A 24,400-nucleotide genomic window follows, 5' to 3' on the forward strand; every position below is an offset into this window, starting at 1 on the left:
TTCAAAGTCTGTATTAGGTTTACAACTTGAACGGCTAAATGGATCTAATTCAAACGTAGTACAGATATGTAAAAGGATGTAAAGATTAAGATTTTGGGGTCCCAAGGCCAAAGGTCAGAGGTCATGTCAGGTACAAATGTGATAACTTGAGAACAGCTGAATGGATTTAAATCAAACTTGGTACAAGTATTGTAATGATGTAATAATGTGGGTGGAGGCATATCAGTCGACGTCGTGACGTCGAAGAGTGTCGTTCTAGTTTAAATATCGTGTTATGTATTGCTTTTCACCAGATCTCTCAATGGTGAACAATCACTTAAAATTTTATCTTATCCAAATCTGGATCTTCAGCAAAATCAAATCATTTCGTCCTTGTCAAGCACCCAACCTTTCCACCAAGTTTCGTCCAAATCCGTCCACAACTTTTTGAGATATCTTGTTCACAGACAGACAGACAGACAATGGTGAAGACATAACCTCCATCCACCTTCAGTGGCGGAGATAATAAAGGACACCATTGTGTAGAGGATGGTTAGAGCTTTCATTAACATCGGAATTGTGTTTCTTGCTTCTATAATAAAGTTATACGAGTGAGAACAAATGTAGTAATTTTTGGTGGTTACCATGGAAACGATTCTGTAAAACATAATTGCACCACTTTTAGACCCTACATCCACCCTGGTGATGACCCCCACAGATCCCCCTTAACAGCTGGTATGATTGGCAATTTTCTACCTGATCACTTGTGCAAGTGTGCTGAATTCAGATGTAGCTGAAACACTTTGTGCTCTCAAGGCAAAGGTGGATTACCTGGGACTGTCACCCTACCTGATCTACCTGATCACTTGTGCAAGTGTGCTGAATTCAGATTTAGCTGATACACTATTTGCGCTCTCAAGGCAGAAGGTGGATTACAAGGGACTGTCAATCTCCCACCTGTGGCAAACATTTTTTTTTTACATCACTTGACATTGTTCATTGTCTCTTTAGACAACCAGTCCACACCTATGTCTGCCTTTCTCAAACTCCCCCTGGTCACAAGAAACCCTCGCCTGCTCACCCTCCCCACATCCAGGATTGAATTGCGCATCTGCATACATTTGTGCACTTGGGGTTTTAAGTCATCTCCTTGGGGTTTTAAGTAAATAAGAATGTGCAAATGCTGGGATGAGATAATTGCACATGTATACTTGATGACTCAAATACCTCTACCTGTTTCGCAAGTGTTGTTTAATCAAATCTAAGAACTGAATACATATACACTTGACTTTATTTCGATTTTGTAGCATTGTAAACTTGTCCCAGCATGCTATTGACAATGACTTGTCTGCAGGTGATATCGGTCTTGTGAAAGAGGAAGATGGACAAGACAATGATTCATCAGCCCTTCAAGTTTTGGAAGGTGTTTCAGGAAAGGAAAATCCAGTTGCTGTTCATATGACAAACTGCAATCCTGACGGTTCTGAAAAGGTGAGCATACCTGTGCAAAATATATAATCCTCGTTTAGGATAAACTGATATTTTGAAATTGTCTTGAATATTGTTACGGGTTTGGGGGGGGGGGGGGTGGAGGGAGGGAATGGCTCGGACCCCCACTGCTCAACCTCTGACCCTGAAGCTGACCAGCCACATGTAACTCCAATCCGATGAGTTGCTGAGCAACCACAACCACAGACTCTATTTGAGGAGGCTAATTCTGGCAGCGTCCCCACTCTGAGGCTTGCATTACCTTACTGGTGATGTAGCCCCTCCCAGATGGCGAACTGCGTTCTCGACTTCCCACCCTGTATCTATTTATTATATACTAGCAGAAGTACCCGGCATTGCCGGGAGGGGAGGGGAGGGGGAAGGGGAGGGGAGGGGAACGGGGGGAAGGGGAGGGGAGGGGAACGGGGGGGGAGGGGAGGAGAGGGGGGAGGGGAGAAGAGGGGGGGAGGGAAGAAGAGGGGAGAGGGGGGGAGGGGAGGAGAGGGGGTGGAGGGTGGGAGGGAGGGTGGGAGGGAGGGGGAGAGGGGTGGGAGGGAGGGGGAGAGGGTGGGAGGGAGAGGGGTGGGAGGGAGGGGGAGAGGGTGGGAGGGAGAGGGGTGGGAGGGAGGGGGAGAGGGTGGGAGGGAGAGGGGTGGGAGGGAGGGGGAGAGGGTGGGAGGGAGGGGGAGAGGGGTGGGAGGGAGGTGGGAGGGAGGGGGAGGGGGGTGGGAGGGGGAGAGGGGTGGGAGGGGGGGAGGGAGGAGGGAAGGGGAGGGGAGGGATATAGAGGGTTACTGGCAATTCATCACATCCACAAATGACGTAATCCACACAATTTATGTACTTTACATAACGTTAATAGGAATACATGGCCGTGTAGATGGGAAATACAGTTTGTTTGAAATAAATCACAAATATCAGATGAACGTTTTTAAAATTTAGAACTATTCTCACTCAGAGTTAAACAGCACCGCAACATTACGCGGTTGCTTCAGCGTTTTCTGTGAATTATATGTCATCATTGTGAGATTTTATTTTTTTTTGAAATGAGATTTTTATATTTAAAAAAACGGCAAAAAAGCATCAAAACAGCAGTAAAAAGCATCAAAACAGCAACAATTGTCCGGTGATTTTTCAATCACCGCAGCTAAATGTGTCGGAGTAATTAACTATTGCCCTCAGTTGACGTTGATGGAGCCGGATAAAGAGGAGTCTCTCACTTTCGATTTTGGCATACATGTCGACGATGAATTGGTGGAACAGATCACGGCACTGCAGGATATGATTCGTGGAATTCTTTCTGACCATGATGAGGAAGGCATAGAAGTCATTCGCCGATACTTTCTTTCCCCGGCCGCCAGCTTGTTCAACTTCAAAATGATAGCCATCTTGTCCTTTCCAGAAAATCAGAGGGTACTGGAGGGCGTCATAGAATCGGTGAGTCTCCGAAATCCGCTTCGTGCTGTTGTCACGAAGATGCAGGACGATGTCGCGATTGTTGTACTGCTCTCCTACCATGAGAACTGCAACGTCATTGTTGTTAACGATGTCACGATGGTTAAACCGACGTTCGTGCTCTCCGTGAGGACGTTTGTCAGCTCGAATTACGACCTTGTAATCAGGTGAAGGCATTCTCTCCAATGTCGACTTGAAGCTGTTGACCAGCGCATTATTTGAGTGGAGCATATCTTGTAAGGCGAGGATTAGTTCAGAGCGTAGGTTGGGGAAGTTCTGTCCTCATCGGGCAGCTTCTTCTCGGTGGTCACCCATAAAATAGATTTGTAAAAATTTCGGTTGCTCACCTGGTTGAGGGTGGATAGAGCCAATGAGGTTACCTGGCCTTGCACCTTGAATGTAGGCATGAATCCTTGCTCAGTGACGACGCGATCTGCTCCAAACGAAGTCATTTGGAACGAAGAGTTGTAATTACGGATTTCCTTCAGGAAGTGTCTGGATTGGGTCGTAGTTGATTGAAGTAGTTATTTCAAAGGTTCCGGTGGAGATTGGAGAGAAGGCAAAAGGACATTGCCTCCCCTGCAACATATTCCTGGTGTTTCTCCCTTCCATTTCAAGGCATGGCAAAACCGACAGGTGAACGACATGGAGCCAATATCAACGTTTGAGGAGTAGTCAGTGTTCGGATTGTAACTGAATGCAGCCTTCTCCCATGCAATGGCCGGCTGCCGTCTGCCTGATGGTTGCCAGTTGTTGTCGTTTTTGGCGCTGTTCTTCTGTCTCCTGCTGTCTGGCCCTCGCTACACTTTGTTGATTGGCGTTTAGACATGCCTCTGTCTAATCTTCTGTCTCTCGCTGTCTGGCCCTCGCCACACGTTGTTGATTAGCGTTCAGACGTGCCTCTGTCTCATCTTCTGTCTCTCGCTGTCTGGCCCTCGCCAGACATTGTTGATTGGCGTTTAGACGTGCTTCTGTCTCTCACTGTCTGAATCTAGAGACACGTTCTTGATTGGCTTGTCGATGGTGAAAAGTACCTTCATCGGCTTCATGGAGTCTCCGATCAGTGATTTTCCTTGCTCGGGAGGTTGAACGTGACAAATTTCTTTTCTTCGGTGCCATTGCCTTTATCACAGTCAGTCTTCCAGTCACTCACTCGTAGACAAATTCAAAATACCAAATTCAAAATACTCGTAGACAAAATACACGTGGTAAGAAACGACGCAAACGCACGATTGCAACTCTGCGTCGTGTCGTGGGCGTGGCCAACGTGGCCTCATGCTCCCAGGTGATTGGCTAACTCGAGCTCGAGAGAGCCATAATGCGCTATGTTATGGCAAAAAATCTATATATATAAAAAACACCGTTTGTGTGTGTGTGTGTGTGTGTGTGTGTGTGTGTGTGTGTGTGTGTGTGTGTGTGTGTGTGTGTGTGTGTGTGTGTGTGTGTGTGTGTGTGTGTGTGTGTGTGTGTGTGTGTGTGTAATGTTACCGATAGACTCCTAAACGGAGAGGCTCATGTACTTGATATTTGGCACAGACATGGCCATTGAGCCTGGTAAGAACATGGCCGACCTAAAAATTTATTTCATAATATTTTTTAACCATATTTTTACCTCAGCGCATTTCAGCGAGGAATATTATGCACGGAATCTGACCGGTCGCAGAGCAGCGCGCTGCGCGATCACGTGATGTTCCTTGCCGCCATTAACTCAGTTACGCGTTCGCATGTATTTCAGAGCGAAAAGCGATTGCCTTTTTTCACATTTCAGCGACGAACATTGCCATTCACACCACATAGGTTTTTTTCCCTTTCATTCATTCATTTCATTCATCTTTAGATCCATATTTTTTGCCATAACGTAGCGCATTATGGCTCTCTCGAGCTTGAGTTGGCCAATCACCTGGGAGCATGAGGCCACGTTGGCCACGCCCACGACACGACGCAGAGTTGCAATTGATTGCTCAGAGCGATCACGTGATGTTCCTTGCCGCGCGATTGCGTTTTTGCACATTTGAGCGAGGAACATTGCCATTCACACCACATAGGTTTTTTTTTCTTTCATCTTTAGATCCATATTTTTTGCCATAACGTAGCGCATTATGGCTCTGAAAGAAAAAAAAAACCTATGTGGTGTGAATGGCAATGTTCGTCGCTGAAATGTGAAAAAAGGCAATCGCTTTTCGCTCTGAAATACGTGCGAACGCGTAACTGAGTTAATGGCGGCAAGGAACATCACGTGCTCACTCTGAGCGAATCAGCGCGCTGCTCTGCGACCGGTCAGATTCCGTGCATAATATTCCTCGCTGAAATGCGCTGAGGTAAAAATATGGTTTAAAAATATTATGAAATAAATTTTTAGGTCGGCCATGTTCTTACCAGGCTCAATGGCCATGTCTGTGCCAAATATCAAGTACGTGAGCCTCTCCGTTTAGGAGTCTCGGTAACATTACACACACACACACACACACACACACACACACACACACACACACACACACACACACACACACACACACACAAACTGTGTTTTATATATATAGATGGCTGAGCGAAACCATATGTGGAAGGTTGGCTATCTCGCACAGCGTATCAATGTGGTACAACTTGCTGTCTACTTGTTAAGTATGCTAAGACTAACCAATGGGGAAACAGACAATCGAGTTGGTTAGAAACAGTTTATAATGGATTGAAGAAAGGCACATATTTACAGACAATATTCACAAGCAAGTCCAGAATGCAATGATGCAAAAACAAAACTTAACCCCTAAGCATGAATGAACCCCTGGCACATTCTTAACTTAACTGAAAACAAGACAGGCATGCCTCACCCACTCTGGGAAAATTGGAGAGGAAGAAGTTTGGAGTGTGGTTGCAGCCTCTTGCGTGCTTTCGTTGGTCCCAAAGTGGAGGGAAGGAAGGGAAAGTCGGGGCTTTTATGGGTCTTGTGCAAGGAGTGACTTCGTGGAGCAAAGGATAGAGCAATACCCTTTGATCTGCTTGCGTTGCTTTCCCATTGGCTCTCCTTTGCCACAGTTTGACGTTGCGTTTCTTACTTGCCATTACTTGTGGTGCCTGCATCTTAGCATCTTCGTGGATTAGGGATGGCAGCGCTCATCACAGCTTTGCATATGTGTTTTGTAACGGAATTTGTATACTGTAAAACATGTTGCTTTGTGTGCATGGTTGTGCTGTTGGAAAATGTGGGGAAGGAAAGGTTTCCTGGGGAGAAAGATTGGAAGGAATTGGTGATGTGCGGGATTACATAGGGAATCTGTAATGTGCAGGATTATGGAGGGAATCGGTAACGAGCGGGATTATGGAGGGAATCAGTGAAAAGTGGGATTACGAATGGGGGGGGAAGAACTACAACGGTGGGTACAACTCAGACCGTTGACACCACCATCCGCCATCTTTGTTCACCCAAAAAGGAATTATGCAAGTGCTTTCCACCACTGAATTCAATGCCTGCCACACACGCAAAGCCTGCTCATGACTGATCCAGAATGATATGAGCCCAGCATGTGTAAAATGAGCACATGCACCTACGTTTTCTCTTGAAAGTGAAATCTTTAATCGTTTGACCATGCTGAAACAAAATTACCAAATGAAAAAAATGATCAATACAAATAGTGAAATACTGCTCTTGCAGTAACAAACTAGAAAGAACAATCAGATTGTAGACCCTCGCCAGGACGTGTTCAGTGGTTTTCAGGGTTTGGTGTTAAAACAAATATGGCGGCCGAACCACGTGACCAATGACGTCATATATATATATATATTGTTGCGGTTCTCTCGCCGGCCTTCTCCCCTTATCAAGGGGGGATTAATCCCCTTGCCTTTACTGGGCCTGACGGAACCGGGGCTTGCAACGTCCCTTCCGGACAGCGCCAAATAGGGTTTCGGGACCAAATTCTCGCTCGTACCTAAGTGCTCGCGCTGCCCTGTAAGCGAGGAAACAAGCCTCGCACGAACCACGTGAGGTTGGAGTACGCCGAGCGGTTTGCGTACATGTGATCCACGCAGTCTTAATTAATGGAACCCGATTGGAGCGATCTTATTCGTGCGACGCTTAGTCAATTGGAGAAATCACGGGAACGATCGAATCAAGAAGAAAGGAAGAACAGATAGGTTTAATGATTATCACACGTATATACAGTTCAGGACGAAGAGACACAGAGAAATCCTTATACAGTCTTAATTATCCCAGAGACAACGGGCCCGTCTCACACACTCACACGGGGTATTGCAGATGGGCAGGTGTTTCCCAGCGCGTCCAAGGATGGTTCTCGTCCAGCTCTCCGCGGTCCCCGGCACGTCCGCGAAGATGGTGATCGGCGAAGCAGGGCCACGTAGCGCGTCTCTCGAGCAAAAGCGATATATCGGGGTGAACGGTAGAGAGGAATTTTTCGGCAAAGGGCGGGACGGCTTTTACGGCAAAGGGCGGTTACGCAGCCTTGTTCACTTGCTTGGCTGAAATGCGCAAGTTCGTTATAAACGCGCTTGGCTGCGCCCGTGTATATCTGGCGCCCAACTCTTCCTCAACGCCTTGGTGTTGGTTAGCGCGCGCGTTCTCATGTGGTAGTCAAGTTCATCAAGCGGCACAATGCGAGTTCTCTCATCAAGTCCCTATCACTCGATGGTGAAGAATCACTTTTAAAATTAGTATATCTGGATCTGTATTGGGATCTTCATGAAAATGGAATTGATTTGTGCTGGTCTCACACACACACTACCTGTCCACAAAGTTTTGTCCGAATCCATCAATTACTTTTTAGATATATCCTGATATACACTACTCACAATAAGTTGGGGATATTGTGGGAGTGAGTTTATGTTTTTTATAGGGGTTAGGGTTAGGGTATTGAAATCAAGAATGCTGTGTTTTTTCACATTCATTAATAACCATAGAATTAGGACCAACAACTTTTTTCAACATCATTAATACACAAAATCAACCACACCGAAGAACCTGCCAATATCCCTAACTTATTGTGAGTAGTGTATGTCTGTTTTAGCCCAATCACGCAATAGTGAAAAATAACTTTTAATATTCTCTAATCCAGATCTGAATCCGGATCTTCAGCAAAATCTAATCATTTCGTCCTTGTCACGTCCCCAACTTCTCCACCAAATTCCGTCCGATTCCGTCAACATTTTGAGATATCCTGTTCATAAACAGATAAACAAGCAGATAACCAGACAGGGGTGAAAACACAACCTCCATCCACCTTTCAGGAGCAGAGATTTTGAAATCGTCAAACCACCCAATGGAATAGACCGTGGACCGAGCCCCTGTTTTGTTTACTTTCGTGACCCACCTCGCATATCTACCTGCATTTATAATATGTTGTGTAAAAATATAACGTAATTGAAATCAGAAACTCGTCAAGCACAAAACTTGCACATATTTTCAAAATGTGGAAAACAACAACACACAACAGACATTTTAAGGCCATTTTCCCTGCAAGAGCGGGGGTTAGCCTTGTGGTCCCCATGACGATCTTCTCCATTTTGCTCTATTTTCTGCATCTCCCCTTGTTAACCCCCTTGCCCGCATTTCTTCTTCGACCATCTTTAGCCAAGTCTTTCTCGGTCTTCCCCGTCCTCGACTTCCTTCTACATTCATTTCCATCACTCTTCTCAACCAGTCACTTTCATCCTTCCTCAACACATGATAAAACCATCTCAAACTGTTTCTCTTCACAGCATCCATCACATGCTCTATTCCCATCATCTTTCGCAATTCATCATTTGTCTTCCTCTCTCTCAACGATACTTCACACATCCACCGAACCATTCGCATTTCCACCCTTTCCAGCCTTCGTTGCTGCTCTACGTTCATTACCCATGTCTCGCTCCCATAAATCATAACACTTCTCACACATGCAGCATACACCTTTCCCTTCAGATTCAACGACACCCTCCTCGTCAGCACGCCGCTCAGTTCCCGAAACTTCTTCCATGCACATCTCACTCTAGCAACCGTTGCAGAGTCTGATCCACCTTCTCCATTCAGCATGTCTCCTAGGTAGCAAAATGTTTTCACACCTTCCAGCTTCACGCCGTCTCCAAGATCCAACTCAACATTTCCTCCATCTGCAGCTCCCTCTGTGCACACCTTACACTTGAATGTAGCTGCCACACTGGTTAATGACCCTCTCAAACCACTACATTTTTGATGAACCCACTCAGCGCACATTGTACATTGAATGGAGTTCACTCCGACACCCTTCCTGTACACAGCACACAGCCACTTCATAGTTCTTTTCACCTCACCACATGCTTTACCACTTGCCATCACCTTCGTTTTTCCGATATTCACCTTCAGACCTTTTGTCTCCATACATGCCTTCCACTTGTTCATCTTCTCCTTCAGTCCATCCATACTTTCTGCAATCATCACCAGATCATCTGCATACAACAACTACCACGGTAAACCCTCCTTTACATTCTGAGCCAGCACCTCCATCACAGTTACAAATAGTAGTGGACTTTGTACTGACCCCTGATGCACTCCCACCTTCACCTCAAACTCACCACTGTTCCCGTCCTTCGTCCTTACAGCTGTGCACGCTCTCTCGTACATTGCCATCACTACTCTGATCAACCATTCCTCCACTCCTAATTTCCTCAATGCCCATGTCACTACTTCGCTTGGAACCCTATCGAATGCTTTCTCCAGATCAACAAACCCAAGAAACAACTTCTTCTTTTCAATGTACTTCTCCTGCAACTGCCTTACAATAAAAAGCACGTCTGTCGTTCCTCTTCCTGGCATAAATCCAAACTGCATTTCGTTGATCTTCCCTTTCTTCCTTGTCCTCCTCTCCAACACCCTTTCCAATACCTTCATTCCATGCTCCAATAACTTTATCGCTCGATACGAGCCACGGTCCAGAGGGTCACCTTTCCCCTTGTATAGAGGGGCGAGGGCCAGAATGTAAAGGAATATATTGTGCTTTATTCTGTTAAAAAATATATTGATTTTATTGAAGTGCAGTGGATTGTTTGCGAGATTCAGCTCCAACACATTGTGCATTGCATTACAACAACTTACAGTATCAAACTGAACTTTTATTTAAAAATGCAACTCATTTGCCTTGATTGCATATTTATTTCACTGATGTTTAAACCGAATCGGCTTTGATGTCTGCTTCCTGACTTTAGCTCTCCCATGATGGATTCCTGTTGTTGTTGTTGTTTTTGCTTTTGTTGTCGTTGTTGTTGTCGTCGTTGTTGTTGTTGTTGTTGTTGTGTAGCCCCGGACAGTTCTCTTGAACAAGCCCGCGGCACGGAGATGGCCGATTTATCTTCCAGCAGCGACCCAGACACCCCCTCACATCTAGGATTGTATACGCCCACCTTCACATTCGGTGGCCAAGAGAGAGTGGGAGACTTTTTTTTTTTTTTCTTTTTTTTTTTTTTGGGTATACAAGATCGAGGCTTCAGTCCCACTCGAGGAGAGTGAGGGAGTTTGTTCCAGAGGCGGGAGAAAAGTGGAATGAAAGAGTGAAAGTGAGCAGAGAGTCTTTATTTTGGCAATTTCACCAGAAGAGGGTTGCTGGAAGATCTTGTGCGAACTGTAGGAATAATTGGGGGGCAGAGCACAGCTGGGGGAGCAAGGCCGGATAGGAGTCGGTGGAAGACAAAGAACACCTACGTGCCTGTGGTGAGTGAGTGAAAGGCCCTCACAATCAGCTTCATCGCGGGAGATTCCAATGATTCTGAAAGCTTTGGTTTCAACAGCGTGAAGCCGAGGTAGGTGTGAGGTGAGGCAGGAGCACCAGCCCAGAGGGGAGAGCAGTATTCCATTGAGCTGCGGATGAAAGCTTTGTATGTGGTGAGGAGCTCAGGTGTGCCAAGGAAGGACTTTGCACGACTGAGGATGCTCAGTCGGCGACTGGCTTTGGAGGCCAGCTTGGAAATGTGGTTTTCCCAGGAAAGAACATGGCAGATAGTGAGACCCAAAAGCTTGAGTGATCGAACTTCTTGGAGAGGATTGTTGAGAAAGTCAGTGGGAGGGTTGTCCAGTCGGTCTTTTCAGAGAGACATCGTAAGAGTGTGAGATTTGTCAGGATTGAAAGACATGTTCCACTTGTTTGACCAGTCTGTGATTTTGTCCAGGTCTGCAGAGTGAGAGGAGGCTGCAGATTGCCGATCTGAGGGATGAGGAATGGAGCGGCAGAGAGTGGAGTCGTCAGCAAAAAGATAGAGAGGATTTTCCAGAGAGTCGGAGAGATCATTGATGAAGAACAGAAAAAGCACAGGGCCCAGAACACTGCCTTGGGGAACTCCAGCCTGAACAGGAAGGGGAGAGGAGATGAGATAAATCCATTCGGGGCCACACGTTGACTATGTATGACCAGGGAGGAAGTCCGCAAGCCATGCGTGGGCATTTCTATGGATACCATAGGAGGAGAGTTTGATGAGCAGAGCGGGGTGCCAGACCGTATCGAAGACATGTGATATTTCAAGGGAGACAGCTCTGACTTCCTATTTGGCATTGTGGACCTCCATCCATTGTTGAGACAGCAAAAGCAGCATGTCCAGAGTAGAGTGACCTGGTCTGAAACCCAAATGATGATCAGAGATAAAGCCATTGGAGAAGAGGAAGGATTCGATATCCGAAACAATGATGGATTCCATGACTTTGCTGATAATTGGGAGCAGGCTGATTGGTCTGCAGTTGCAAGGATCTGTTTTTGCACATTTTTTGTGTAAAGTGGGAATGTTGCCTGATTTCCAAGCTAATAGCAGATGACCTTGAGCAAAAGAGAGGGTGAAGAGAAAAGAGAGAGTGTGAAAGAGCGGCAAAGCAGGATTTTAGGACCCGTGGGCTGATGCCGTCTGGTCCAGTTGCAGAATCAGAGTCGAGGTTTGATAGAAACTTCTCCACCTTGTCAGGAGAGAAGGACACAGAGTCAATGAGCGGTTGGGTTTGACTGGGTAAGGTGGGTACAGAGAGAGATGGGTTTGGGACACAAGATTTTGAGGCAAACACAGGGTTGAGAATTCGGCTTTGTCACGTGCGGTGTCAACTGTGTAGCCATTTGAGGTAAGGAAGGGGATGGAGGGGGAACAAACGCCAGAGACAGGTTTGACCAAATGCCACCAGGATTTGGAGGAAGGAGACAGGTTTGAGAGTTCAGTCTTGAGAGTAGAGCGACAGTGCTTCCTGGCTCTCCTGGGGGTAGACACACACTTGTTCCGAGCTTGCTGGAAGGAACTAAGATTGCATTCAGTTGGATTAGCCTTCCAAGAGGCAAAGGCAAGTTGTTTCCGGGCAACTGCCTCGCCACAAGATTCAGTGTATCATGGACGGGAGGAAGGGTATGACAACTGAAGACGAGATGGGATAAATCTGTGCATGCATGATAAGGGCAATTTACTTTGGAAGAATTCCCAGGAAAAGTTCATGTCAGAGGCAGTAAAGATGGGAGACCAGTCCAGATGATTGATGGCTGCTTTGAAGACCATGCCAGTCAGCCTCAGTGAAATGCCAGACTTGTCGATGCTGAGGAGGCTCTCTGAGAATTGCCAGAGAGATGTCCACTTTAACAAGCACATTCAGAAGAACCGATTGGAGCAGAAGAAGAGCAGCAGATATTTGAAGGGAAGTTTGTCATAACCAAGTCGAGAAGAGAGGATGCTCCCTTGACTGAGATCTGGGTCGGGATATTGACGGATTGTGTCACTCCCAATGAGTCGCAGAAGTCCTTTGCTGAGATGCCATGGCTGGTGAGAGAGGTACACACACCCAGCCAGCTGGCATGATGACAGTTGAAGTCACCACATATGAGGAAGAGGGAGTTGGGATGAGTGGATAGAAGTTTGTCCATGTTGTCAGACAGCGAAATGTAAATGGGGTCATCACTGTTTGGAGGACGGTACAAAACACATATGAAGAAAAGGTGGGAGCGGAGATGAAGCCATAGCCAGAGGTACTCCTGGGGGTGGGGTGGAGAGAGGGCAATGCAAGGAGAGTGAGAAAGAGTTTTTGATAAAGATAGCCACCCAAACACCAGAACGAGGCTCAGGTCTATCGTACCGGAGGAGGAAGTAACCAGGAAGAGATATTAAGGAATCGGAGACATCTTGAAGGAGGAAAGTTTCTGTTAAGCAGATTACGTCTAGTTTGTCAGAAGCAACCTGCATGGAGATATCAATCGGGTTTGAGCGAAGGCCCCGTATGTTTGAGGTCCATACCGTTAAGGAAGAGGGAGGCGGAGCATCGGGTGCAGGACATTGGAGGGGAGGGGGAGGGGTAGGGTAAGATGAAGAGCGAGACGGGGAGGCAGGGAGAGCTGTTGATGGTGTGTCAGATTGCAGAAGAGTTAGGAGAAACAGAAGGATGAGGAGGACAAAAGGTTTGATGGTGATGGGATGAGGCACAGTGAGGAGTTGTTTGAGGGGGGGGGGGGAGGCAGAGCAAAGTAGAGGGATGGAGGAGGTGGAGGTATGAGATAGAAGAGAGACGAAGTGGGGAGGTGGCAGTTTTGAGGAGGAGGGGGGAGAATTGAAGAAAGATGGTGGGGGGTGGGGGGGAGATTTGAAGGGGAGGGGTTGGGGGGGAGTGTTGAAGGGGAGGGGCAGGGGGGAGTTTTGAAGGGGAGGGGCAGGGGGGAGTTTTGAAGGGGAGGGGCAGGGGGGAGTTTTGAAGGGGAAGGCAGGGGGGAGATTTGAAGGGGAGGGACAAGGGGGGAGATTTGAAGGGGAGGGGCAAGGGAGGAGAGTTAAAGGGGAGGGGGGAGATTTGAAAAGGAGGGGCAAGGGGGGAGATTTGTAGGGGAGGGGCAAGGGGGGAGATTTGAAGGGGAGGGGCAATGGGGGAGATTTGAAGGGGAGGGGCAAGGGGGGAGATTTCAAGGGGAGGGGAAAGGGGGAGATTTGAAGGGAAGGGGAGAGGTGAGGGGGGGAGTTTTGAACGGGAGGGGTAAGGGGGGAGATTTGGAGGGGAGGGGCAAGGGGGTACTTTAGGAGGAGAGGGGTGAGGGGGGAGTTTAGAAAGTGAATGATTAATGAAAAAGGAACATTTATTACAATTTATTGAGTTCGAGACAGACAGACAGGGAGAGCGATTTAGAGACAGACAGAGAGAGCGAGTTAGAGACAGACAGACAGGCGGGGAGAGAGAGACAGAGAGGGAGAGTCGGAGACAGAGCGGGAGAGTCGGAGACAGAGAGGGAGAGTCGGAGACAGAGGGAGAGTCGGAGTCGGAGAGGGACACGGAGAGTCGGAGTCGGAGACGGACACGGAGAGTCGGAGGCAGGGAGACGGAGACGGAGAGACGGAGACAGACACAGAGAGGGAGAGTGAGAGACGGAGACGGAGAGACGGAGACGGACACAGAGAGGGAGAGTGAGAGACGGAGACGGAGAGACGGAGACGGACACAGAGAGGGAGAGTCGGAGACGGACCCGGAGAGGGAGAGTCGGAGACGGACCCGGAGAGGGAGAGTCGGAGACGGACCCGGAGAGGGAGAGTCGGAGACGGACCCGGAGAGGGAGAGTCGGAGACGGACCCGGAGAGGGAGAGTCGGAGACGGGCGCGGAGAGGGAGAGTCGGAGACGGGCGCGGAGAGGGAGAGTCGGAGACGGGCGCGGAGAGGGAGAGTCGGAGACGGGCGCGGAGAGGGAGAGTCGGAGACGGGCGCGGAGAGGGAGAGTCGGAGACGGGCGCGGAGAGGGAGAGTCGGAGACGGGCGCGGAGAGGGAGAGGGAGAGTCGGAGACGGGCGCGGAGAGGGAGAGGGAGAGTCGGAGACGGGCGCGGAGAGGGAGAGTCGGAGACGGGCGCGGAGAGGGAGAGTCGGAGACGGGCGCGGAGAGGGAGAGTCGGAGACGGGCGCGGAGAGGGAGAGTCGGAGACGGGCGCGGAGAGGGAGAGTCGGAGACGGGCGCGGAGAGGGAGAGTCGGAGACGGGCGCGGAGAGGGAGAGTCGGAGACGGGCGCGGAGAGGGAGAGTCGGAGACGGGCGCGGAGAGGGAGAGTCGGAGACGGGCGCGGAGAGGGAGAGTCGGAGACGGGCGCGGAGAGGGAGAGTCGGAGACGGGCGCGGGGAGGGAGAGTCGGAGACGGGCGCGGGGAGGGAGAGTCGGAGACGGGCGCGGGGAGGGAGAGTCGGAGACGGGCGCGGGGAGGGAGAGTCGGAGACGGGCGCGGGGAGGGAGAGTCGGAGACGGGCGCGGGGAGGGAGAGTCGGAGACGGGCGCGGGGAGGGAGAGTCGGAGACGGGCGCGGGGAGGGAGAGTCGGAGACGGGCGCGGGGAGGGAGAGTCGGAGACGGGCGCGGGGAGGGAGAGTCGGAGACGGGCGCGGGGAGGGAGAGTCGGAGACGGGCGCGGGGAGGGAGAGTCGGAGACGGGCGCGGGGAGGGAGAGTCGGAGACGGGCGCGGGGAGGGAGAGTCGGAGACGGGCGCGGGGAGGGAGAGTCGGAGACGGGCGCGGGGAGGGAGAGTCGGAGACGGGCGCGGGGAGGGAGAGTCGGAGACGGGCGCGGGGAGGGAGAGTCGGAGACGGGCGCGGGGAGGGAGAGGGAGAGGGAGAGTCGGAGACGGGCGCGGGGAGGGAGAGGGAGATTCGGAGACGGGCGCGGGGAGGGAGAGGGAGAGTCTGACACGGGCGCGGGGAGGGAGAGGGAGAGTCGGAGACGGGCGCGGGGAGGGAGAGTCGGAGACGGGCGCGGGGAGGGAGAGTCGGAGACGGGCGCGGGGAGGGAGAGGGAGAGTCGGAGACGGGCGCGGGGAGGGAGAGGGAGAGTCGGAGACGGGCGCGGAGAGGGAGAGTCGGAGACGGGGGAGGGAGAGGGAGAGGGAGAGTCGGAGACGGGCGCAGGGAGAGGGAGAGTCGGGGACGGGCGCAGGGAGAGGGAGAGTCGGGGACGGGCGCAGGGAGAGGGAGAGGGAGAGTCGGAGACGGGCGCAGGGAGAGGGAGAGTCGGAGACGGGCGCAGGGAGAGGGAGAGTCGGAGACGGGCGCAGGGAGAGGGAGAGTCGGAGACGGGCGCAGGGAGAGGGAGAGGGAGAGTCGGAGACGGGCGCAGGGAGAGGGAGAGGGAGAGTCGGAGACGGGCGCAGGGAGAGGGAGAGTCGGAGACGGGCGCAGGGAGAGGGAGAGTCGGAGACGGGCGCAGGGAGAGGGAGAGTCGGAGACGGGCGCAGGGAGAGGGAGAGTCGGAGACGGGCACAGGGAGAGGGAGAGGGAGAGTCGGAGACGGGCGCAGGGAGAGGGAGAGGGGAAGACGGGCGCAGGGAGAGGGAGAGGGAGAGTCGGAGACGGGCGCAGGGAGAGGGAGAGTCGGAGACGGGCGGAGGGAGAGGGAGAGTCGGAGACGGGCGCAGGGAGAGGGAGAGGGAGAGTCGGAGACGGGCGCAGGGAGAGGGAGAGTCGGAGACGGGCGCAGGGAGAGGGAGAGGGAGAGGGAGAGTCGGAGACGGGCGCAGGGAGAGGGAGAGTCGGAGACGGGCGCAGGGAGAGGGAGAGGGAGAGTCGGAGACGGGCGCAGGGAGAGGGAGAGGGAGAGTCGGAGACGGGAGAGGGAGAGTCAGACGGGCGCAGGGAGAGGGAGAGGGAGAGTCGGAGACGGGCGCAGGGAGAGGGAGAGTCGGAGACGGGCGCAGGGAGAGGGAGAGGGAGAGTCGGAGACGGGCGCAGGGAGAGGGAGAGGGAGAGTCGGAGACGGGCGCAGGGAGAGGGAGAGTCGGAGACGGGCGCAGGGAGAGGGAGAGTCGGAGACGGGCGCAGGGAGAGGGAGAGTCGGAGACGGGCGCAGGGAGAGGGAGAGGGAGAGTCGGAGACGGGCGCAGGGAGAGGGAGAGTCGGAGACGGGCGCAGGGAGAGGGAGAGTCGGAGACGGGCGCAGGGAGCGGGAGAGGGAGAGTCGGAGACGGGCGCAGGGAGCGGGAGAGGGAGAGTCGGAGACGGGCGCAGGGAGAGGGAGAGGGAGAGTCGGAGACGGGCGCAGGGAGAGGGAGAGTCGGAGACGGGCGCAGGGAGAGGGAGAGGGAGAGTCGGAGACGGGCGCAGGGAGAGGGAGAGGGAGAGTCGGAGACGGGCGCAGGGAGAGGGAGAGGGAGAGTCGGAGACGGGCGCAGGGAGAGGGAGAGGGAGAGTCGGAGACGGGCGCAGGGAGAGGGAGAGTCGGAGACGGGCGCAGGGAGAGGGAGAGTCGGAGACGGGCGCAGGGAGAGTCGGAGACGGGCGCAGGGAGAGGGAGAGTCGGAGACGGGCGCAGGGAGAGGGAGAGTCGGAGACGGGCGCAGGGAGAGGGAGAGTCGGAGACGGGCGCAGGGAGAGGGAGAGTCGGAGACGGGCGCAGGGAGAGGGAGAGTCGGAGACGGGCGCAGGGAGAGGGAGAGTCGGAGACGGGCGCAGGGAGAGGGAGAGTCGGAGACGGGCGCAGGGAGAGTCGGAGGGAGAGTCGGAGACGGGCGCAGGGAGAGTCGGAGGGAGAGTCGGAGACGGGCGCAGGGAGAGTCGGAGGGAGAGTCGGAGACGGGCGCAGGGAGAGTCGGAGGGAGAGGGAGAGTCGGAGACGGGAGGGAGAGGGAGAGTCAGAGGGAGAGTCGGAGACGAGAGGGAGAGTCGGAGGGAGAGTCGGAGGGAGAGTCGGAGGGTGAGGGAGAGTCGGAGGGAGAGTCGGAGGGAGAGGGAGAGTCGGAGGGAGAGTCGGAGACGGGAGGGAGAGGGAGAGTCGGAGGGAGAGTCGGAGTCGGGAGGGAGAGTCGGAGGACGGGAGGGAGAGTCAGAGACGGGAGGGAGAGTCGGAGACGGGAGGGAGAGGGAGAGTCGGAGGGAGAGGGAGAGTCGGAGGGAGAGGGAGAGTCGGAGACGGGAGGGAGAGGGAGAGTCGGAGACGGGAGGGAGAGGGAGAGTCGGAGGGAGAGGGAGAGTCGGAGACGAGAGGGAGAGTCGGAGACGGGAGGGAGAGTCGGAGACGGGAGGGAGAGTCGGAGACGGGGGGAGAGTCGGAGGGAGAGGGAGAGTCGGAGGGAGAGGGAGAGTCGGAGACGGGAGGGAGAGTCGGAGACGGGAGGGAGAGTCGGAGACGGGAGGGAGAGTCGGAGGGAGAGGGAGAGTCGGAGACGGGAGGGAGAGTCGGAGGGAGAGGGAGAGTCGGAGACGAGAGGGAGAGTCGGAGGGAGAGGGAGAGTCGGGGAGGGAGAGTCGGGGAGGAGAGGGAGAGTCGGAGGGAGAGGGGGAGACGGGAGGGAGAGTCGGGGAGGGAGAGTCGGGGAGGGAGAGGGAGAGTCGGAGGGAGAGGGGGAGACGGGAGGGAGAGTCGGAGGGAGAGGGAGAGTCGGAGGGAGAGGGAGAGTCGGAGACGGGAGGGAGAGTCGGAGGGAGAGGGAGAGTCGGAGACGGGAGGGAGAGGGAGAGTCGGAGGGAGAGTCGGAGGGAGAGGGAGAGTCGGAGACGGGAGGGAGAGGGAGAGTCGGAGACGGGAGGGAGAGTCGGAGGGAGAGGGAGAGTCGGAGGGAGAGGGAGAGTCGGAGGGAGAGGGAGAGTCGGAGACGGGAGGGAGAGGGAGAGTCGGAGGGAGAGTCGGAGGGAGAGGGAGAGTCGGAGACGGGAGGGAGAGGGAGAGTCGGAGGGAGAGGGAGAGTCGGAGACGGGAGGGAGAGTCGGAGGGAGAGGGAGAGTCGGAGGGAGAGGGAGAGTCGGAGACGGAGGGAGAGGGAGAGTTGGAGGGAGAGGGAGAGTCGGAGACGGGAGGGAGAGGGAGAGGGAGAGTCGGAGGGAGAGGGAGAGTCGGAGACGGGAGGGAGAGGGAGAGTCGGAGACGGGAGGGAGAGGGAGAGTCGGAGACGGGAGGGAGAGGGAGAGTCGGAGACGGGAGGGAGAGGGAGAGTCGGAGGGAGAGTCGGAGTCGGAGGGAGAGTCGGAGACGGGAGGGAGAGGGAGAGTCGGAGGGAGAGGGAGAGGGAGAGTCGGAGACGGGAGGGAGAGTCGGAGGGAGAGGGAGAGACGGGAGGGAGAGTCGGAGGGAGAGGGAGAGTCGGAGGGAGAGTCGGAGACGGGAGGGAGAGGGAGAGTCGGAGGGAGAGGGAGAGTCGGAAGGGAGAGTCGGAGACGGGAGGGAGAGGAGAGTCGGAGGGAGAGTCGGAGACGGGAGGGAGAGGGAGAGTCGGAGGGAGAGGGAGAGTCGGAGACGGGAGGGAGAGTCGGAGGGAGAGGGAGAGACGGGAGGGAGAGTCGGAGGGAGAGGGAGAGACGGAGGGAGAGACGGAGGGAGAGTCGGAGACGGGAGGGAGAGGGAGAGTCGGAGGGAGAGGGAGAGTCGGAAGGGAGAGGGAGAGTCGGAGGGAGAGGGAGAGTCGGAGGGAGAGGGAGAGTCGGAAGGGAGAGGGAGAGTCGGAAGGGAGAGTCGGAGGGAGAGGGAGAGTCAGAGACGGGAGGGAGAGGGAGAGTCGGAGACGGGAGGGAGAGGGAGAGTCGGAGGGAGAGGGAGAGTCGGAGACGGGAGGGAGAGGGAGAGTCGGAGGGAGAGGGAGAGTCGGAGACGGGAGGGAGAGTCGGAGGGAGAGGGAGAGTCGGAGACGGAGGGAGAGGGAGAGTCAGAGGGAGAGTCGGAGACGGGAGGGAGAGGGAGAGTCGGAGGGAGAGTCGGAGGGAGAGGGAGAGTCGGAGGGAGAGGGAGAGTCGGAGGGAGAGTCGGAGACGGGAGGGAGAGGGAGAGTCGGAGGGAGAGGGAGAGTCAGAGACGGGAGGGAGAGGGAGAGTCGGAGACGAGAGGGAGAGTCAGAGACGGGAGGGAGAGGGAGAGTCGGAGACGGGAGGGAGAGGGAGAGTCGGAGACGGGAGGGAGAGGGAGAGTCGGAGAGGGAGAGTCGGAGACGGGAGGGAGAGTCGGAGACGGGAGGGAGAGGGAGAGTCGGAGAGGGTGAGTCGGAGACGGGAGGGAGAGTCGGAGAGGGAGAGTCGGAGTCGGGAGGGAGAGTCGGAGACGAGAGGGAGAGTCGGAGACGGGAGGGAGAGGGAGAGTCGGAGACGGGAGGGAGAGGGAGAGTCGGAGACGGGAGGGAGAGGGAGAGTCGGAGGGAGAGGGAGAGTCGGAGACGGGAGGGAGAGGGAGAGTCGGAGACGGGAGGGAGAGTCGGAGACGGGAGGGAGAGGGAGAGTCGGAGGGAGAGTCGGAGACGGGAGGGAGAGGGAGAGTCGGAGGGAGAGGGAGAGTCGGAGACGGGAGGGAGAGGGAGAGTCGGAGGGAGAGGGAGAGTCGGAGGGAGAGGGAGAGTCGGAGACGGGAGGGAGAGGGAGAGTCGGAGGGAGAGTCGGAGACGGGAGGGAGAGGGAGAGTCGGAGGGAGAGACGGGAGGGAGAGGGAGAGTCGGAGACGAGAGGGAGAGTCGGAGGGAGAGGGAGAGTCGGAGACGGGAGGGAGAGTCGGAGGGAGAGGGAGAGACGGGAGGGAGAGTCGGAGGGAGAGGGAGAGTCGGAGGGAGAGTCGGAGACGGGAGGGAGAGGGAGAGTCTGAGGGAGAGGGAGAGTCGGAGACGGGAGGGAGAGTCGGAGACGGGAGGGAGAGGGAGAGTCGGAGGGAGAGTCGGAGACGGGGGGGAGAGGGAGAGTCGGAGGGAGAGGGAGAGGGAGAGTCGGAGACGGGAGGGAGAGTCGGAGGGAGAGGGAGAGACGGGAGGGAGAGTCGGAGGGAGAGGGAGAGTCGGAGGGAGAGGGAGAGTCGGAAGGGAGAGTCGGAGGGAGAGGGAGAGTCGGAGGGGAGAGGGAGAGTCGGAAGGGAGAGTCGGAAGGGAGAGGGAGAGTCGGAAGGGAGAGGGAGAGTCGGAGGGAGAGGGAGAGTCGGAGACGGGAGGGAGAGGGAGAGTCGGAGGGAGAGGGAGAGTCGGAGACGGGAGGGAGAGGGAGAGTCGGAGGGAGAGGGAGAGTCGGAGGGAGAGGGAGAGTCGGAGACGGGAGGGAGAGTCGGAGGGAGAGGGAGAGTCGGAGACGGGAGGGAGAGGGAGAGTCGGAGGGAGAGGGAGAGTCGGAGGGAGAGGGAGAGGGAGAGTCGGAGGGAGAGTCGGAGACGGGAGGGAGAGGGAGAGTCGGAGGGAGAGGGAGAGTCAGAGATGGGAGGGAGAGGGAGAGTCGGAGACGAGAGGGAGAGTCGGAGACGGGAGGGAGAGTCGGAGACGGGAGGGAGAGGGAGAGTCGGAGACGGGAGGGAGAGGGAGAGTCGGAGAGGGAGAGTCGGAGACGGGAGGGAGAGTCGGAGAGGGAGAGTCGGAGACGGGAGGGAGAGTCGGAGACGGGAGGGAGAGGGAGAGTCGGAGACGGGAGGGAGAGGGAGAGTCGGAGACGGGAGGGAGAGGGAGAGTCGGAGACGGGAGGGAGAGGGAGAGTCGGAGACGGGAGGGAGGGGGAGAGTCGGAGACGGGAGGGAGGGGGAGAGTCGGAGACGGGCGCAGGGAGGGGGAGAGTCGGAGACGGGCGCAGGGAGGGGGAGAGTCGGAGACGGGCGCAGGGAGGGGGAGAGTCGGAGACGGGCGCAGGGAGGGGGAGAGTCGGAGACGGGCGCAGGGAGGGGGAGAGTCGGAGACGGGCGCAGGGAGGGGGAGAGTCGGAGACGGGCGCAGGGAGGGGGAGAGTCGGAGACGGGCGCAGGGAGGGGGAGAGTCGGAGACGGGCGCAGGGAGGGGGAGAGTCGGAGACGGGCGCAGGGAGGGGGAGAGTCGGAGACGGGCGCAGGGAGGGGGAGAGTCGGAGACGGGCGCAGGGAGGGGGAGAGTCGGAGACGGGCGCAGGGAGGGGGAGAGTCGGAGACGGGCGCAGGGAGGGGGAGAGTCGGAGACGGGCGCAGGGAGGGGGAGAGTCGGAGACGGGCGCAGGGAGGGGGAGAGTCGGAGACGGGCGCAGGGAGGGGGAGAGTCGGAGACGGGCGCAGGGAGGGGGAGAGTCGGAGACGGGCGCAGGGAGGGGGAGAGTCGGAGACGGGCGCAGGGAGGGGGAGAGTCGGAGACGGGCGCAGGGAGGGAGAGGGAGAGTCGGAGCCGGGCGCAGGGAGGGAGAGGGAGAGTCGGAGCCGGGCGCAGGGAGGGAGAGTCGGAGCCGGGCGCAGGGAGGGAGAGTCGGAGCCGGGCGCAGGGAGGGAGAGTCGGAGACGGGGAGATGGGGACGGAAGACAGACTCGGAGAGAGACAGAGGCAAACAAACAAACAGCACCAAAGGTCACAAACCCGGACATCACTGAGACTGCCACATTCATAAGCAGGGGCACACAATATATGCTGGCATTGGGGAGACGGTGCACCTCGATGGTACCCAAAATATCCAATGGTTGGTCGGTCACTGCAGAACTACATGGGACTCAAAGGCATAACTTCAGCACCGAACCATGCAATACAGGCAGTTCAGGGGTCCAGGACAGTCATTATGTATCCATTTTGAAGCATTGAAGCTTCCTCGTTTGCTAAATTTATATATGAATTTGAATAAACTTAAAACAGAACTGCAAAACTTAAACACCTTTCACCATGAGACATGCACGACGCCACACCCACGTATCCGGGTTCAACTTTTATTATGGATGTCAAGTTGTACAATAAAAGACTGTCAGAGAATTTTGAACTTTAACATTTTGTTGAAAAATCAGCAGTTTTAATGGTCCCATTGAGAACGGGGTACACTTTCTCAAATTGACTCGTATCTCAAGGTCAGATGTCATCATTTTTACCACCAATATTCTTCAGATGATTTCAAAACATTGAAATCAATTTTGAGAGGGGGAAAGTCCCCGAATGTGTCCCATACATAATGCAGGTGCTATCTTGGACCTGCCCAAAACCAATTAAATCAAAGAAAAGAACAGCTACAACTTTACACTTCTGTTTACACATTCAGTGCATGTATTGGGGAAACAAAATTGCCGCCACTACACTTCTGGTGTCATAAATAAATAGGCATATCAGCCTTGGGCCTCTAATCCAATTGGTATAAGAGATCAGTGCGTAGAACCTGCTGGACACTCACAATGCATTTTCCCCATCCCTGATATGAGGGGAAAGGTAACCTAACTAGGCACAATTGCTATGCAAATATCTAATGAGGGACCCTCTTGTGTATTGTGTGATCACCCCGGGGACTTTTAAAACCGTAACACTAACCCCCTCCTCCATATCGGACTCTGCACGAGTGTCAGCTCCTTCTGATATAACCGTGCTGAAGGGTGACGTGGATGAGAGGTATCAAGTTAATTTTTTAATAGCACATTAAATATGTTCCCAATTGTGCTGTTCACCTTTTAAGAGTGCTTTAAATGCGTGTTTCCCAATTGTGCTGTTCATCTTTTAAGAGTGCTTTAAATGCGTGTTTCCCAATTGTGCTGTTCACCTTTTAAGAGTGCTTTAAATGCGTGTTTCCCAATTGTGCTGTTCACCTTTTAAGAGTGCTTTAAATGCGTGTTTTGCAATTGGCCCGTCACTGGATTTTGTCGCAGGTTGTGACCACAGTGCGGTCATTCTCGTTACAGAACATTCAGGAAGCAATATTGGACAAATAATGTCAAAGCACTCTTTGAGAACATGATTGGTGTTTTGGTGGAACAAGATTGGTGTTTTGAAGAAACAGTCACAAGATCAAGACTTGTCACCTTTACAACACCAATTCAGCTTTCATCAACAAAATGCAAAGGTTATGATAAAACATTCAAAGTATAATGTTCTCAAAGGGAAAAAGCATAGTTTGCAGTAAGAATTTTGCTTTACTGACCACAGTTAAAAGACACACTGGTGTTGAAACACGAGAACGCCTGCACAAATGCTCCGTTTGTGGGAAAGATTTTGTGTCAAAATAATTTGAAAATACATATGAGGATCCATACAGGAGAGCGTCCTTAAAAGTGCTCCACTGTAATAATTGTTACTCTCAAAAAGTTTGTTTGAATGTGCATGTGAGGGTCCACATTGGAGAGCATCCATACACGTGCTATGTTTGTGGTAAAGATTGTTTGAAGAAAGGTAGTTTGAAGTCACATATGAGGGTCCATACAGGAGAGGTCCACCCGTGCTGTTTGTGTTAAAGGGTTCTCGATGAAAAAGTTTTAAATCTCGATGAAAGAAATTACTTTAACCCTGGGATGCATTTGTGGGTCTTCTTTGTCCGGCATGGTTTTTTTTGTGTTAACTTTGTTATAAAAACCCTTTTACCCATGAACTTTCATATTTGCTTAAAATAAAGACCAATACATATTTGTGTTTGTGGTTTTTTTTTTTTGTTCAGGATGGGGGGGGGGGGGGGGGGGGATTGAGCTCAACTGGGTGCACAGGGGGGGATTTTATTTATTTCTTTATTTTGCCAGCTTGCAGTTTGCAAAAAAGCACCTAAAGGACTCTCAGACTGTGAGAAATAAGATTCTGTGGGCTTTCATGTGTCTTTCACTGAGGAGAGGCTTCCGTCTGGCCACTCTGCCATAAAGCCCAGATCGGTGGAGTGTTGCAGTGATGGTTGTCCTTCTGGAAGTTTCTCCCATCTCCACACAGGA

At 53.9% G+C, this 24,400-nt stretch overlaps 1 protein-coding gene across 1 annotated transcript in view; it reads left to right on the forward strand.

Moving 5' to 3' along the window:
• Positions 1-24,104, forward strand: part of LOC137419015 (uncharacterized) — a 37,799-nt gene extending 13,695 nt beyond the window's left edge. Inside the window, exons 2-3 of the mRNA XM_078769369.1 lie at positions 1,334-1,470; positions 23,390-24,104. Of these exons, the coding sequence (XP_078625495.1) occupies positions 1,334-1,470; positions 23,390-23,419 (167 nt within the window). The 3' untranslated portion in view covers positions 23,420-24,104. The remainder of the gene's footprint in view (positions 1-1,333; positions 1,471-23,389) is intronic.
• Positions 24,105-24,400: the final 296 nt, after the last annotated feature.

Source organism: Myxine glutinosa, unplaced genomic scaffold (assembly GCF_964187855.1).
Source record: "Myxine glutinosa unplaced genomic scaffold, kmMyxGlut1.1 SCAFFOLD_2282, whole genome shotgun sequence".
Taxonomy (NCBI): domain Eukaryota; kingdom Metazoa; phylum Chordata; class Myxini; order Myxiniformes; family Myxinidae; genus Myxine; species Myxine glutinosa.